Below are 12,638 nucleotides of genomic sequence, written 5' to 3' on the forward strand. Positions count from 1 at the left end.
CTTGGTGGGCGGAGCGAGAGACTTGGGGGCCGCGGCACGCAGGCGCGTCAACGGTCCCCGGAGGCGCGCGCGCTGTGTAATTGTCAGGAAGGCGGTGTGCCGGTCGCGCTGGCCTAGGCTGGACCCGCCCGACTGTGCTGGCAGCTGCCTAGGCGAGAGCCGTCTGCCACCCTCGGTTCTTTTCTCCGTCGTCCCGGGGAACAAATCTGTCTCGAAACCGACTGATCCGTTCCCAGAAAGGGGACAAATATTCAAGACCGCTTTAACGTCCTTCCAGTGGACATCTAGCCCAGTCTCGGCGGCGTCCGCGGGTGGCGATTTTGCCAAGTGTCGTCACATTGGTAAGAGAATTTAGAACCGTTCGGTATCTCTGTTTTTAGACTTTTCATGTTGCCTTGGTTATTGGTTGTATAATATAGCAGTGATTGAGGACAACATTGGACCGAAATTACAGTTAAGTAGAAAGCATTGCTTACAGAAAAGGCCCTCGTATTGCCTTTTAAGAGAATTTTTCTTGTGGGGAAAAATGGTAGCTCTTCAACTTCCCTCTTGTACTTGTTTTCCTTGGCTGTGTTATCAGCTGATAGGCACTAAATGTATTTTGTACAGATCTTGGTAAATCGAGATCGTTAAAGATGAGGAATTGCAAATACCGAAGGTTTGTACAGTTTTGGTCATTTGAGGTGTAGCCTAATCCTTATTCCCAAAGGAAAGTTTTAACATAGAGCGTATTTCACTTTTTATCTTTAAAAAGCTGTGCTTTCTCCAGCAAAATACGTAAACTGAAAACTAAAACAGTTAAAATCTAAATATCCGTTTTTGGTGTTTGAATATTTAGGAAATGTTTGCTGTACTTAAATCACTGCTCCCTGTTCCTACTCCACTTTTAGTATTTGTATCTAATATGGCACTTAGGGGTGTGTGTGTGACAATGTATTTACTATTTTTAATCTGATGTAAGTATGTGTGTGTATGTGTGTGTGTGTGTGAGAGAGAGAGGCATTGCATTTACTGTTTTTAATCCGAAGTGTGTGTGTGAGACAATGCATTTACTATTTTTAATCCGATGTAAATCTGTATGTGTATGAGACAATGCATTTACTGTTTTTTAATCCAGTATTAATCTGTTCGAAGACTACACAAAAGTCACTTCAGGGTAAAGTGATTTCTGGTATGTTATGGTTTAAAGTATTACATTCTGCCTGTTTTTGGTGAGTGGAATTTGTAAGGAATTAATGCCTTGACTACTATGATTTTTTGAAGTCATCATTTTTCCTCCCTAATCTTCCAGCTTTGTAGTAGCATGACACTTTTTTCAAGGTGAATGTTAATTTTTGACACTTAAAAAAAATAGTTGAGTGCTTACTCAAGTGTAAAACCTGTGTTCTCTCGTATTTAAATCATAAATTACTGGTATCTCCACAAATATCTTGTTTACGTTAGGTCAGTGGTTTCCAATCTCTGCTGCGCATTAGAGAGGACTTTTAAAAAATTGCAGTGCCCAGGCCACACCCATACTGATTAAGTTAGATGTCTGGTAGTAGAAGCCAGAAATCAATAGTGTTTAAAGGTTCCTAGGTTATTCCAATCTGTAGCAAAGTTTGGGAGCCACTGCTTTTGTTTACTAAAGCCTTCTTTCATATTTCTAACAATGTTAAATGAAAACATTAGCCTCTATCAACTTTATACGGTTTGTTCTTTGAATCTAGCATCCATACCTTTACATGTGTCTGTCTACAAATAGTGTGTAGTATTTTCTTTTTTTTGTTTGCTTTTGTCTTCAAAAGTTGAACATGAATAGATAGAAAATCAGCATTAGAACACTACAAACTAATTGTTACAGGCCAGATCCACTGATGGGTGCTCAGAAGTTCAAAATTTGAAGAGAAATGGGATATTTGCATAGTCTCAAAGTATGTCTTCTAAGAAAGGAAAAAATAGTAACTTTACAGTGAGAAACCTAGCAAACACTGTCACTATTCAATGATATGTTTACCATCACTAGTATTAAGACATAGTGACATCATGTACCTCCAAACATGATACATGACTCGAGAAAAGCAGAACATTTCCACAGTGTTCTTGCCTGGAATGCATAACCTCAGTCTTATCAAGAGAAAACATCAGGGCTTCCCTAATGGCTCAGTTGTAAGGAAGCTACCTGCCAATGCAGGAGACATGCATTTGATCCCTGACCCAGGAAGATCCCACATGCCTCAGAGCAATTAGGCTGGTGCTCTAGAGCCCGGGAGTCGCAGCTTCTAAAGTCTATGCACCTAGGGGCTGTTCTCCGCAACAAGAGAAGCCACTGCAGTGCAAAGTGCGCGTTGTGACTAGACAGTAGCCCCCACTCACAACTAGAGAAAAGCACAAGCAACAATGAAGACCAAACACAGCCAGAAATAAATAAAATTAATTTTTTAAAAGAATTTATTAAAAAAAAAGAAGGGAAAACAGACAAATCGAGAGATGTTTTCAAAGCAACTGAGTAGTTCCCTTTGAAAGTGTCCAGGTCATGAGAAACATGAAGTGGCACTGATTGGAGAAGACTAAGGAGATGTGATGACTAAGAATGGATCTTAAGCTGGATTCTGGAACCAAAAATGGACATTAATGGGTGTAACTGGTAAAATTCAAGTTAAGTTTGTAGTGTGAATATTATACTAATGTTCATTTTTTAGTTTTGATAGTTGTGCTGTGTAAAATGTAGCATTAGGGGAAACTTGGTATGGGAGAACCCTACTATATTTGCAACTTTTCTCTAAGTCTAAAAGTTTTTCAAAATAAAAAGTTTTAAAGTTCACATGAATGCTTTGATATTATATATTATTTTGTACTTCTCTTTACCCTGAATTTATATTTGAAATTTGTCTGTCCATTAGATTAACTGTTGGTTTTATCCCACCATTGATGTACATTGTAATTTGCATTTGTACATGCAATTTGCATTGATGTAGATGTAATTTGCATTTCCCTATGCCTAATGACATTGATCTCATTTTCATGTGCCTGTTGACAATCTGAGTATCTTTTGTAAAGTGTTCAGTTCTTTGGGAGGAAATGGGTATTTTTTAAAGCTTTTAATATTATTATCCTTCTAAAGTTGTTGTATCAATTTGTTATTCTCCTGCCAGCAGTATATGAAAATGCCTGTTTCATTCTTGTTAGTTTCCATGCTCCCATGCTTATGGTAATTTGACAGTGAAAGAATGGAAATACAGTTTTCTTTGGTGATTTAGATTCAATATCCTTTCTAACTGTTCATAATATATTGTCTTACAGAAAAAATGACTGATGGAAGAGACCGGGTAGTTGCTCTAGTGGACATGGACTGTTTTTTCGTTCAAGTGGAACAGCGGCAAAATCCTCATTTGAGGAATAAACCTTGTGCAGTTGTACAGTACACAGCATGGAAGGGTGGTGGGTATGTATCATAGTTATTCTTATAACTCTAAACTACTGTTTTAATCTCTGAGACTACATGGCACTATGCTAGGTCCTATTTTTGAGAGTTCTGAACTGCTGTGTTTGAGAATGAATAGTAGTATCAGTGGGACTTTCATGGCAGTCCAGAGGTTAAGACTTCACTCCAGTGGGTATGGGTTTGATCCTTGGTCAGGGAATTAAGATCCCATATGCTGTGGTGTGGCCAAAAAGTATTTAAAAAAAATAGTAGAAGCATCAGTGGCCAAAAAGTTTCTACTATTATGTTTATAACCTAGTTGTCATGTGAAATTTTATGATCATGTGAAATTTTTATGATCATGTAATATTTTTGCTCCATGGCCAGAAAATTAAGAAAAAAAAAACAGTAGCATCTGTGAGCAAAAAGTTTCTATTATGTTTATAACCTATTCATCATGCTAAATTTTAATTACTTTTGCTTATGATCATGTAATGTTTTTGCTCCCCTTTTTTTTCTAACCTTAGAATAGTTGCAGTAAGTTATGAAGCTCGTGCATTTGGGGTCACTAGAAACATGTGGGCAGATGATGCTAAGAAGTTATGTCCAGATCTTCTACTGGTACAAGTTCGTGAGCTCCATGGAAAAGCTAACCTTGCCAAGTAAGAAGAGAAGATGGTTTAAGGGGAGTGGAGGAGTTGGAAGCATTTCATGAGGCTAGGAGCTGATGTTTTCTAATTTGTTTTGTGTAAATGACATCTGAAAAGGTTCCCTTCAGTCAGCCAACTTTTTAGTGTGACATGAAAACAGACTTTAATATTGTGTTTTAGGAACAGTTGAGAATCATTATTATCTATAATAATATCTACTCTTAATACCTTTTCAGTTCCTTAAATGTTTAAAAATTGGTTATTGTAATTAAAACTTAACACCAGTTCCAATGTTCTCAGGTCAAAAGTCTGACGTGTTTGAAGTTATTAAATTGATTGTGAAACTTAAAAGAGTTTTCCCAGAGAACTGTTGAGTCAGATTCACATTCTAGTGCAATATCTAGAATTATTTGCCAGAATTGAACAGATTCAGAGGTGCTGACCTTCTCTGTTTTGAACTGAGCTCTCTCCCCCAAGATTTTAGAAAGTTGCCTCAGAACAGACATTAGTATAGGCATAGCCAAGACAAGCCCCCACCATTATAATAGCTAGTATATATTGAATCCTAGTAGAGATGTTGAGAGATGTTTTCAAAGCAACTGAGTAGTTCCCTTTGAAAGTGTCAAGGTCATGAGAAACATGAAGTGTTTCTTTCTAGTATATATTGAATCCTAATAGCTAGTATAGGTTGAACATATGTCATATGCCAGGCACTGTGTGACATTTTTCATTGGCAGTGTCTCTTAAATCTCACATCGTTATAAGGTAAGTTCTAGTATTATCCACCCCACCCCCTCCCCACTCATTCCTACACACACACATGCACACGCACACGCACACAGATGAGGGGCAGGTTTAGAGAGGTTGAATAATTTAAGTTCATATAGCTAAGAAGTAGAAGACTGAGGATTCAACTTTTTTTCATATCTCTACATTCTCACAGTACACTATACTGTGTGTGGTGGTGTGTGTAGGGATCATGCTTTGACTTGGGACTTGAGATATTCCTGATTTCACCTTTCAGAAGTCTAAAAGTAGAGTGTCATATATGGCCAACCTCACATTGGAATTATTGCCAGAAAAGGAGACAGATTTAACTGAAGATTAATACTGTTACTCTAAAGTAGAATTAATTTAGCTAATGGATATATGTTCCATTGCATTGAATAGAATTTTATGCTGGTTGGGAAAGACAGTGTTATGTCCCAGAAATATAGTTGACTTCAGAGTGTGATTTTGAAAAGCCATATGCTGCCCACTTTATACTGGATCATTTATTTTACCCTTAAAATCTTCATCAAGTAATGAACAAAGGCAGTTTTAAAAAATTTAGGCATATGTTTATAGACCAGAAAATTATTAAGACCTGGATAATTTAAAATTATTTTAATAGTTAACTTGAGATGCCACATTATAAAAATAAAAATATGACTTGCAGAAACATATGTATGTATATATATATACACTAAGTTTTTCAAGTATTTATAAAAATATCTTGGAGTAATTTACTCAAGTCTATGAAGGAACCCCAACTACTGCATAAGAGCATCCTTTCCTTGGTCTGTATGTGAGTATATTATGCTATCATGCTCTTAGGTACCGGGAAGCCAGTATGGAAGTGATGGAGGTAATGTCTCGTTTTGCTGTAATGGAACGTGGCAGCATTGATGAGGCTTATCTAGACCTGACCAGTGCTGTGCAAGAGAGACTACAAAAGCTCCAAAATCAGCCTATCTCAGCAGACTTGTTGCCAACCACCTGCATTGAAGGGTTTCCCCAGGGGCCTACACCAGCAGAAGGGACTGTTGAGAAAGGTACTTCCATAGCATCAGTATCGCTCTGCTTCCTGCCTCTGGAGCCTGCTTTGCTTGGCCACACTGCTCCTTCTTGGATTCAGTGAAAGGAAACTTAACCTGCAACGTGAATGAATCTCAAGGACTCACATGGAAGGATAGACAAATTCTCTTTATCTTTCCAGGTATATGGATATTGAGAAGCTGTGAAATCTGTAAAATCAAGTTTCTCCTTAAGCATAACTAGGGCAGGTTAAAGTTATCAGTAGAAGGCTGACTGAGCACTTCCATTGTTTGTAGGTTAATTTATATTATTATAACGTGGTTCATAAGAAGGGTGAGCTTTATTAAGGGGACCTCAAAAACAGGGAGTTGAGTTACTCACAGGATGATGTCATCAGTGAGCTGCTCAAGGCCTCTCATTTTATTTGACTTAATTTTATTCCTTTTCCTCTTCATAGTGATTCCCTTCACACCCTTCCTACCCCACAAACCCTCTGGCACTCACTGACAGATGGTCTTAAATATGTATGTGTCTGTACAAATTGTACAGTGTTGCTTTGTACATGTGCTTTTAATTATTTTTGTTTAGTTATTTTGATAATTTGTTATCATTTTTCATTTATTTTTTAAAGTATAGTCGATTTACTATTAATTTCAGGTGTACAACATAGTGATTCAATATTTTTATAGATTATATTCCATTTAAAGTTATTATAAAATAATGACTCTGTTTCCCTGTTCTGTATCATTTATTTTATACACAATAGTTTGTAACTCTGAAATCCATAACCCTTCCCCTTCCCTTTCCTCACAGTAACCACTAGTTTGTTCTCTATATGTGAGTCTGTTTCAGTTTTGTTGTATTCATTTGTTTATATTTTAGATTCCACATATAAGTGATAACATACAGTATTTGTCTTTCTCTGACTTAATGTGTGCTTTTAAAACTTGGGCTTTTTATATAATGTGTCCTTTTAAAACTTGTGTTAAAGTTTTAAAAGCACACATATAAGTGAAAAGATGTTCAGCATCAATAATTAGTAAAGAAATGCAAATCAGAAATACAATGAGGTATCACCTCACACTGGTCAGAAGCGCCATCATCCAAAAAATCTCCAAATAAAAATGCTGGAGAGGATGTGGAGAAAAGGGAACCCTTGTATACTGTTGGTGGGAATGTAAATTGGTACAGCCACTATGGAAAACAGTATGGAGGTTCCTTGAAAGACTAAAAACAGAACTACCATATAACCCATCAATCCGACTTCTGGGGTATATAGCCAGAGAAACCGTAATTCAAAAAGATACATGCACCCAAGTGTTCATTGCAGCACTATTTACAATAGCCAGGACATGGAAGCAACTTAAATGCCCATCAATAAAGGAATGAATAAAGAAGATGTGGTACATATATACAAAGGAGTATTACTCAGCCATAAAAAAGAACAAAATCATGCCATTTGTAGCAACATGGATGGACCTAGAGATTGTCATACTGAGTGAAGGAAGTCAGACAGACAAATACATGATATGTGAAATTTTTAAAAAATTGATTTTTTTTTTTTTTTGGTGGAATAAAAAAAAAAAAAAAAGGTACAAATGAACTTATCTACAAAACAGAAGTAGAGTCACAGATGTAGAAAACAAACTTGTGGTTAGCAGGGGATAAGGAAGGGAGGAATAAATTGGGAGATTGTAACTGACATGTATATATATATACACTACTATATATAAAATAGATGACAGGAGCGTGCTGTGTAGCACCAGGAACTCTACTTAGTACTGTTAGGGCCCATATGGAAAAAAAATATAAAAAGAGAGTGGATATAGGTATTGAGACATGTATAACTGATTCACTTTGCTGTATACCTGAAACTAATACAACTTTGTAAATCACCTATACTTTTAAAAGTTTTTAAAAAAGATGCACTTGAATATAAACTGCATTAATTTGCTGTCAAACAATGTTAAAAAAAAAACTTGTGTTTCTTAATTACAAGATAGTGTTATGGTATTATAGATCTCATTCTTTTTAATTTTCTTTCATTGGTGGTTTTATAGATCTACCCATGTAGCTGTATTTATGTGTAATTGATTTTTAGAAAATTATTAGAAAATTATTTAGAAAAATTTATTATTAGATAAAATTATTAGAAAAATTTTTAGAAAATTATTTTTGGTGGGGGGGGCGCTGGGTCTTCATTGCTGCGTGGGCTTTTCTCTAGTTGCAGCGAGCGGGGGCTGCTCTTTAGTTGTGGTTCACGAGCTTCTCAGTGAAGAGGCTTCTCCTGTTGTGGAGAATGGGCTTTAGGGTGCACAGGCCTCAGTAGTTGGGGCTTCCTGGCTCTAGAGCACAGGCTCAGTAGTTGTGGCGCATGGGCTTAGTTGCTCTGCAGCATGTGGGATCTTCCTGGACCAGGGATCAAACCTGTGTCCCCTGCATTGGCAGGCAGATTCTTTACCACTGAGCCACCAGGGAAGCCCAATTGATTGCTTTTAATTGCAGCATAATCTATGGTATGGATCTACTATGTTTACAGACCCTTCTGTTTATATGATGAATGTCCTTATTAATCCTCTTTTGGACCTATGCAAGGGTTTCTCTGAGTATTTTCAGGTGCGATTGCTAGATCATAGGGTATACACATAGTTTCACTAAATATTGTCAAATTGCTTTCCAGAATTGCTGTAACAATTTGCCTGACCCCTTACAGTATGCAAGAGTTCCCATTTCCTCCCTATCCTCACCAGCAATTGGTATTACTTAATATTTTAAAATGTAACAGCTATAAAGGTGTACTTTATATTTTGGGGCTTGAATTAACTTATATTTCTCTACTAATTGAAGTTGAGCTTTTTTTCATATACTTGTTAGCCAGTCGAGTTTCTACTTTTATGAGTTTGTTTATTTATAATCGCCCAATTTTCCATTGGATTTCCTGCCCTTTTTTGTTGGGGGAGAAGTCTCCTGTATCCTAATGGTAGGTTCCTTGTCTGTTTTTGACACTTCAAACATCTTTTCTGAGGTCTGTCATCCATTAACTTTATTTATACTGTACTTTGTTGAATGAATTCTTTTAGTCCTTCCATTTTTCACCTTATGGTTTGTGCATTTTAAATTTCATTTTAGACATCCATTTCTACCAGATGTTCCTAAAGACATTTTTCTATGTTTTCTTCAATTTGCCTTATAGCTTATTTTTAGGTATTTCAACTACATGGAGTTTACCGTTTTATTTGATTTAAAGTAGGGAGCCACCTTAATTATTCTTAAAGTCAGTTTTCCCAATAGTTATTTATTAATAATCCATTTTTCTCAACTTCTCATATATGTGAGTCTGTTTCTATAATAGCCCATTAGTGTCTCCTTTTGCTTCAGAAACACATTGTTTTTATTAGTTTGTGGTATGTTATAATATTTGATAAGGACTTCCCTCTACTTCTGTTTTTCAAAATTGCTTGGCTATTTATGGGCCTTTATTGTTTGATATATATTTTAGAATACATTAGTTGAATTCCTCAAGAAATTCTGGAAGTTACATTGAATTCACATTTTTATTTATTTATTTTTTAATATTTATTTATTTAGCTGCACTGGGTCTTAGGTGCGACATGTGGGATCTAGTTCCCTGACCAGGGATCAAACCTGGGTCCCCTGCATTGGGAGCTCAGAGTCTTAGCCACTGGACCACCTGCGAAGCCTCTCAATTCACATTTTTAGAAAGGATAGTATCTTAGTGGTAAATTATCCCATCTATAAACATTTCGCCAGCTTTTTAAGGTCTTCATTTATGTACCTTTTAGTGATTTTTATTTTTTAAAATGCGTTTTGTTGAAATGTAGTTTTTTTTTAATTTTGGCCCTGCTGGGTCTTCATTACCATGTGGGGTTTCTTTAGTTTCGGCCAGTGGGGGCTACTCTACAGTTGCGGTATACAGACTTCTTATTGTGGTAGCTTCTCTTGTTACAGAGCACGGGATCTAAGGCACAGGGGCTTCAGTAGTTGTGGCTCCTAGACTCTAGAGCACAGGCTCAGTAGTTGTGGCACATGGGCCTTGCTGCTTCTGACCAACCAGGGATTGAACCTGTGTCTCCCACATTGGCAGGGGGATTCTTCACCACTGAGCTACCAGGGAAGCCCTGTTTAAGTATAGTTTATTTACAATGTGTTATTTTCTGCCATACAGCAAAGTGATTCTTTAAGACATATATATTTCTTTTTCATATTTTTTCCATCATAGTTTATCACAGGATGTTGGTATAGTTCTCTGTGCTATATAGAAGGACCGTGTTGTTTATCCATTCTCTGTATTGTAATAGTTTGTATCTGCTAATTGCAAACTCCCAATCCATCCCTGCCTCCTGCCCTTGGCAACCACAGGTCTGTTCTCTATGTTTTCTAAGTCTGTTTCTGTTTTATAGATAGTTCATTTGTGTCCTACTTTATTCTCCACATACCTTTTAGTAACTTTTAAATTGTAATTTTTATGATACGATTATTTCTGCTTCTTCTGAAATCTGGAATCCAGTAGGTTTCCCTTTTTCTTTCTCATCTAAACTTTGATATAATACACATAAAGTGTGTAAATGTAAGTGTACTTGAATGATTTTCCAAAGTAAATCCACTTGTATAAATAGAACCCAGATCAAAAAACATCAGAACTCTAGAAGCCACATTTGCTTGCCCTCCCAGTTATTCTCTGTCCTCTCCCCTCCCTCCTGTATAACAACTGTCCTGATTTCTATTTAACTTATTTTTGAAGTTTATAAAATTGAAATTATGCAGTATATACTTGAGTCTGGCTTCATTCACTCAACATTGTGAGATTCATCCATTCTGTTGTATATAGTTGGGTTTGTGTAGTATTACATTGTATGAATATACCACAATTTACCATGGATATTTTGTGGGTTTTTTTTTTCCCAGTTTTGGACCACTAATAACAAGAGTTGCTATGAACATTTTTGTAAATATCTTTTGGTGAACAAATGTATGCATTCTGTTGAGCATGTGACTGACGTGCTCAGTTGTGGGGTTTGCCTGTATTCAGCTTTAGTTTGTGTGTACTCAGTGTTAGTAGATACACCCAAAAGTTTTCCAGAATGGTTGTACTGATTTATAATTCCACTAGCAGTAATATGAGAGTTCTAGTTGTGCCACATCTTTGTCAACCCTTGCTTTTTCCTCTTTTGTGTTTTAACCATTTTGATGATTGTGATATCATATATGGTGTTACCATGTTATGGCTTTAGTTTGCATGTTCCTGGTGTTACTGAAATTGAGCATCTTTTTGTAAGTGATGACCATTCTTTCATGAAGTGTCAGTTTAAGCACTTGCCCATTTTTCTTGGTTGTCTTATCTCATTCATCTATAGGACTTCTTTATGTATTCTGGATATGAATCATTATCAAATATATATATTGCAACATCTTATTGTTTGTGGCTTTTCTCTTTTTAAAAATTTTTTCACCATGCCATGTGATATGCAGGATCTTAGTTCCCTGCCCAGGGATCGAATCTGTGCCTCCTGTAGTGAAAGCCCAGAATCTTAACCACTGGACTGCCAGGGAAGTCTTGAGACTTTTCTTCTCTTTTTGAGGAAGGCCTGTATTGCTATGAACTTCCTTCTTGGGACTCCTTTTGCTGTATCTCAGATTTTGTATGGTTGTGTTTTGCTTTTATAATATTTCAAATAATTTGTTAAGTTTTTTTTTTAAATTTTGAAGACTGTATGCCCTTTTGAAAACCTGTTGAAAGCTATGGACCCTTTCTTGTCTCAGAAAAATGGGATACCTACATATAAGACAATTTTGCATGCAGTTTTCAGATTTGCAGACCCTCTCAAAACCTACATAGTTCAGAATAAGAACTGTTTATTATACATTACATTGGTTTTGTGGGGGGCAACTCATTGTTGAAGAGCTCTCTGGTGAAGATGATGGTGCATACCTTTGTTGGTGGTCAAATGTTACTTCAACTCAAATGGTTGTTCTATACCTATCTTTATTAACGTTTTTCTATGAAATGCCAGTGTCTTAAGTCTTATTTCTGTATGAGGAAAAAGGTATTTGTATATGAAGAAACAAGTTGCTTTATTGTGTCCAGTTTAAATATTAAGCTTCCAGATGCAGTGATAACATCTTATTATTTACAGTGTTCAGAATAATACAGTGTCTAGGAAATGATTTATGGTGATATTTCATCTCATACTCCTGAGTCTTCATATGATGTGTGCAGCCAGAAAAAATCTGATAACAGAAATTAGCTGATCTAAGTGTATATATTCTCCCAGAAATTATTTTTCATGAATGTGACATATTTCAAAGCTAGGAAAACAATCCAGGTATCTGTGATGTTTTGATACTAAAGTTCCCATTCAGCTTTACCATCCTGTCTCTTAATGGGTCCTATTCACCCATTTGCAACTTTGGGTTTTCTGTTTCTGAAATAGTTGTGTGTGTGTGTGAAGTTTAAGCAGTATGATTACTTAAAAATAATACTCAGAACTTGCCAGAGTGAAAACTTTCCCTTTGGGACTTCTTTGTAACTGATTTGTGTTAGCTAAAGAACTCCTTTGTTTTCTCCTTTGCTTCCTCTTAATTCATTTCTTTCTAAGCAAATACTGAACACGTGAATGTATATAACAAGAAACAGTTGTGTAGTTGTATTCATATAAAAAAATTATAAATCAACTGTCAGGGACTTCCCTGGTAGTCCAGTGGTTAAGACTCCATGCTTACGCTGCAGGGGCCATGGGTTCTATCCCCTGGCCCATGTGCTGCCCAGC

At 36.4% G+C, this 12,638-nt stretch overlaps 1 protein-coding gene across 3 annotated transcripts in view; it reads left to right on the plus strand.

Annotated features, from left to right (window-relative positions):
- The window catches only part of POLH (DNA polymerase eta), a 27,967-nt gene continuing 15,329 nt past the window's right edge, over positions 1-12,638 (plus strand). The window contains exons 1-4 of one of the 3 annotated variants that reach the window (XM_043907580.1): positions 1-341; positions 3,284-3,424; positions 3,931-4,065; positions 5,650-5,867. In XM_043907580.1, the coding sequence (XP_043763515.1) occupies positions 3,288-3,424; positions 3,931-4,065; positions 5,650-5,867 (490 nt within the window). In that variant the 5' untranslated portion in view covers positions 1-341; positions 3,284-3,287. Of the gene's footprint in view, positions 342-3,283; positions 3,425-3,930; positions 4,066-5,649; positions 6,032-12,638 lie in introns of those variants that run through there. The other 2 variants (XM_043907581.1, XM_043907582.1) reach the window with 2 other exon arrangements.

Source organism: Cervus elaphus, chromosome 7 (assembly GCF_910594005.1).
Source record: "Cervus elaphus chromosome 7, mCerEla1.1, whole genome shotgun sequence".
NCBI lineage: Eukaryota > Metazoa > Chordata > Mammalia > Artiodactyla > Cervidae > Cervus > Cervus elaphus.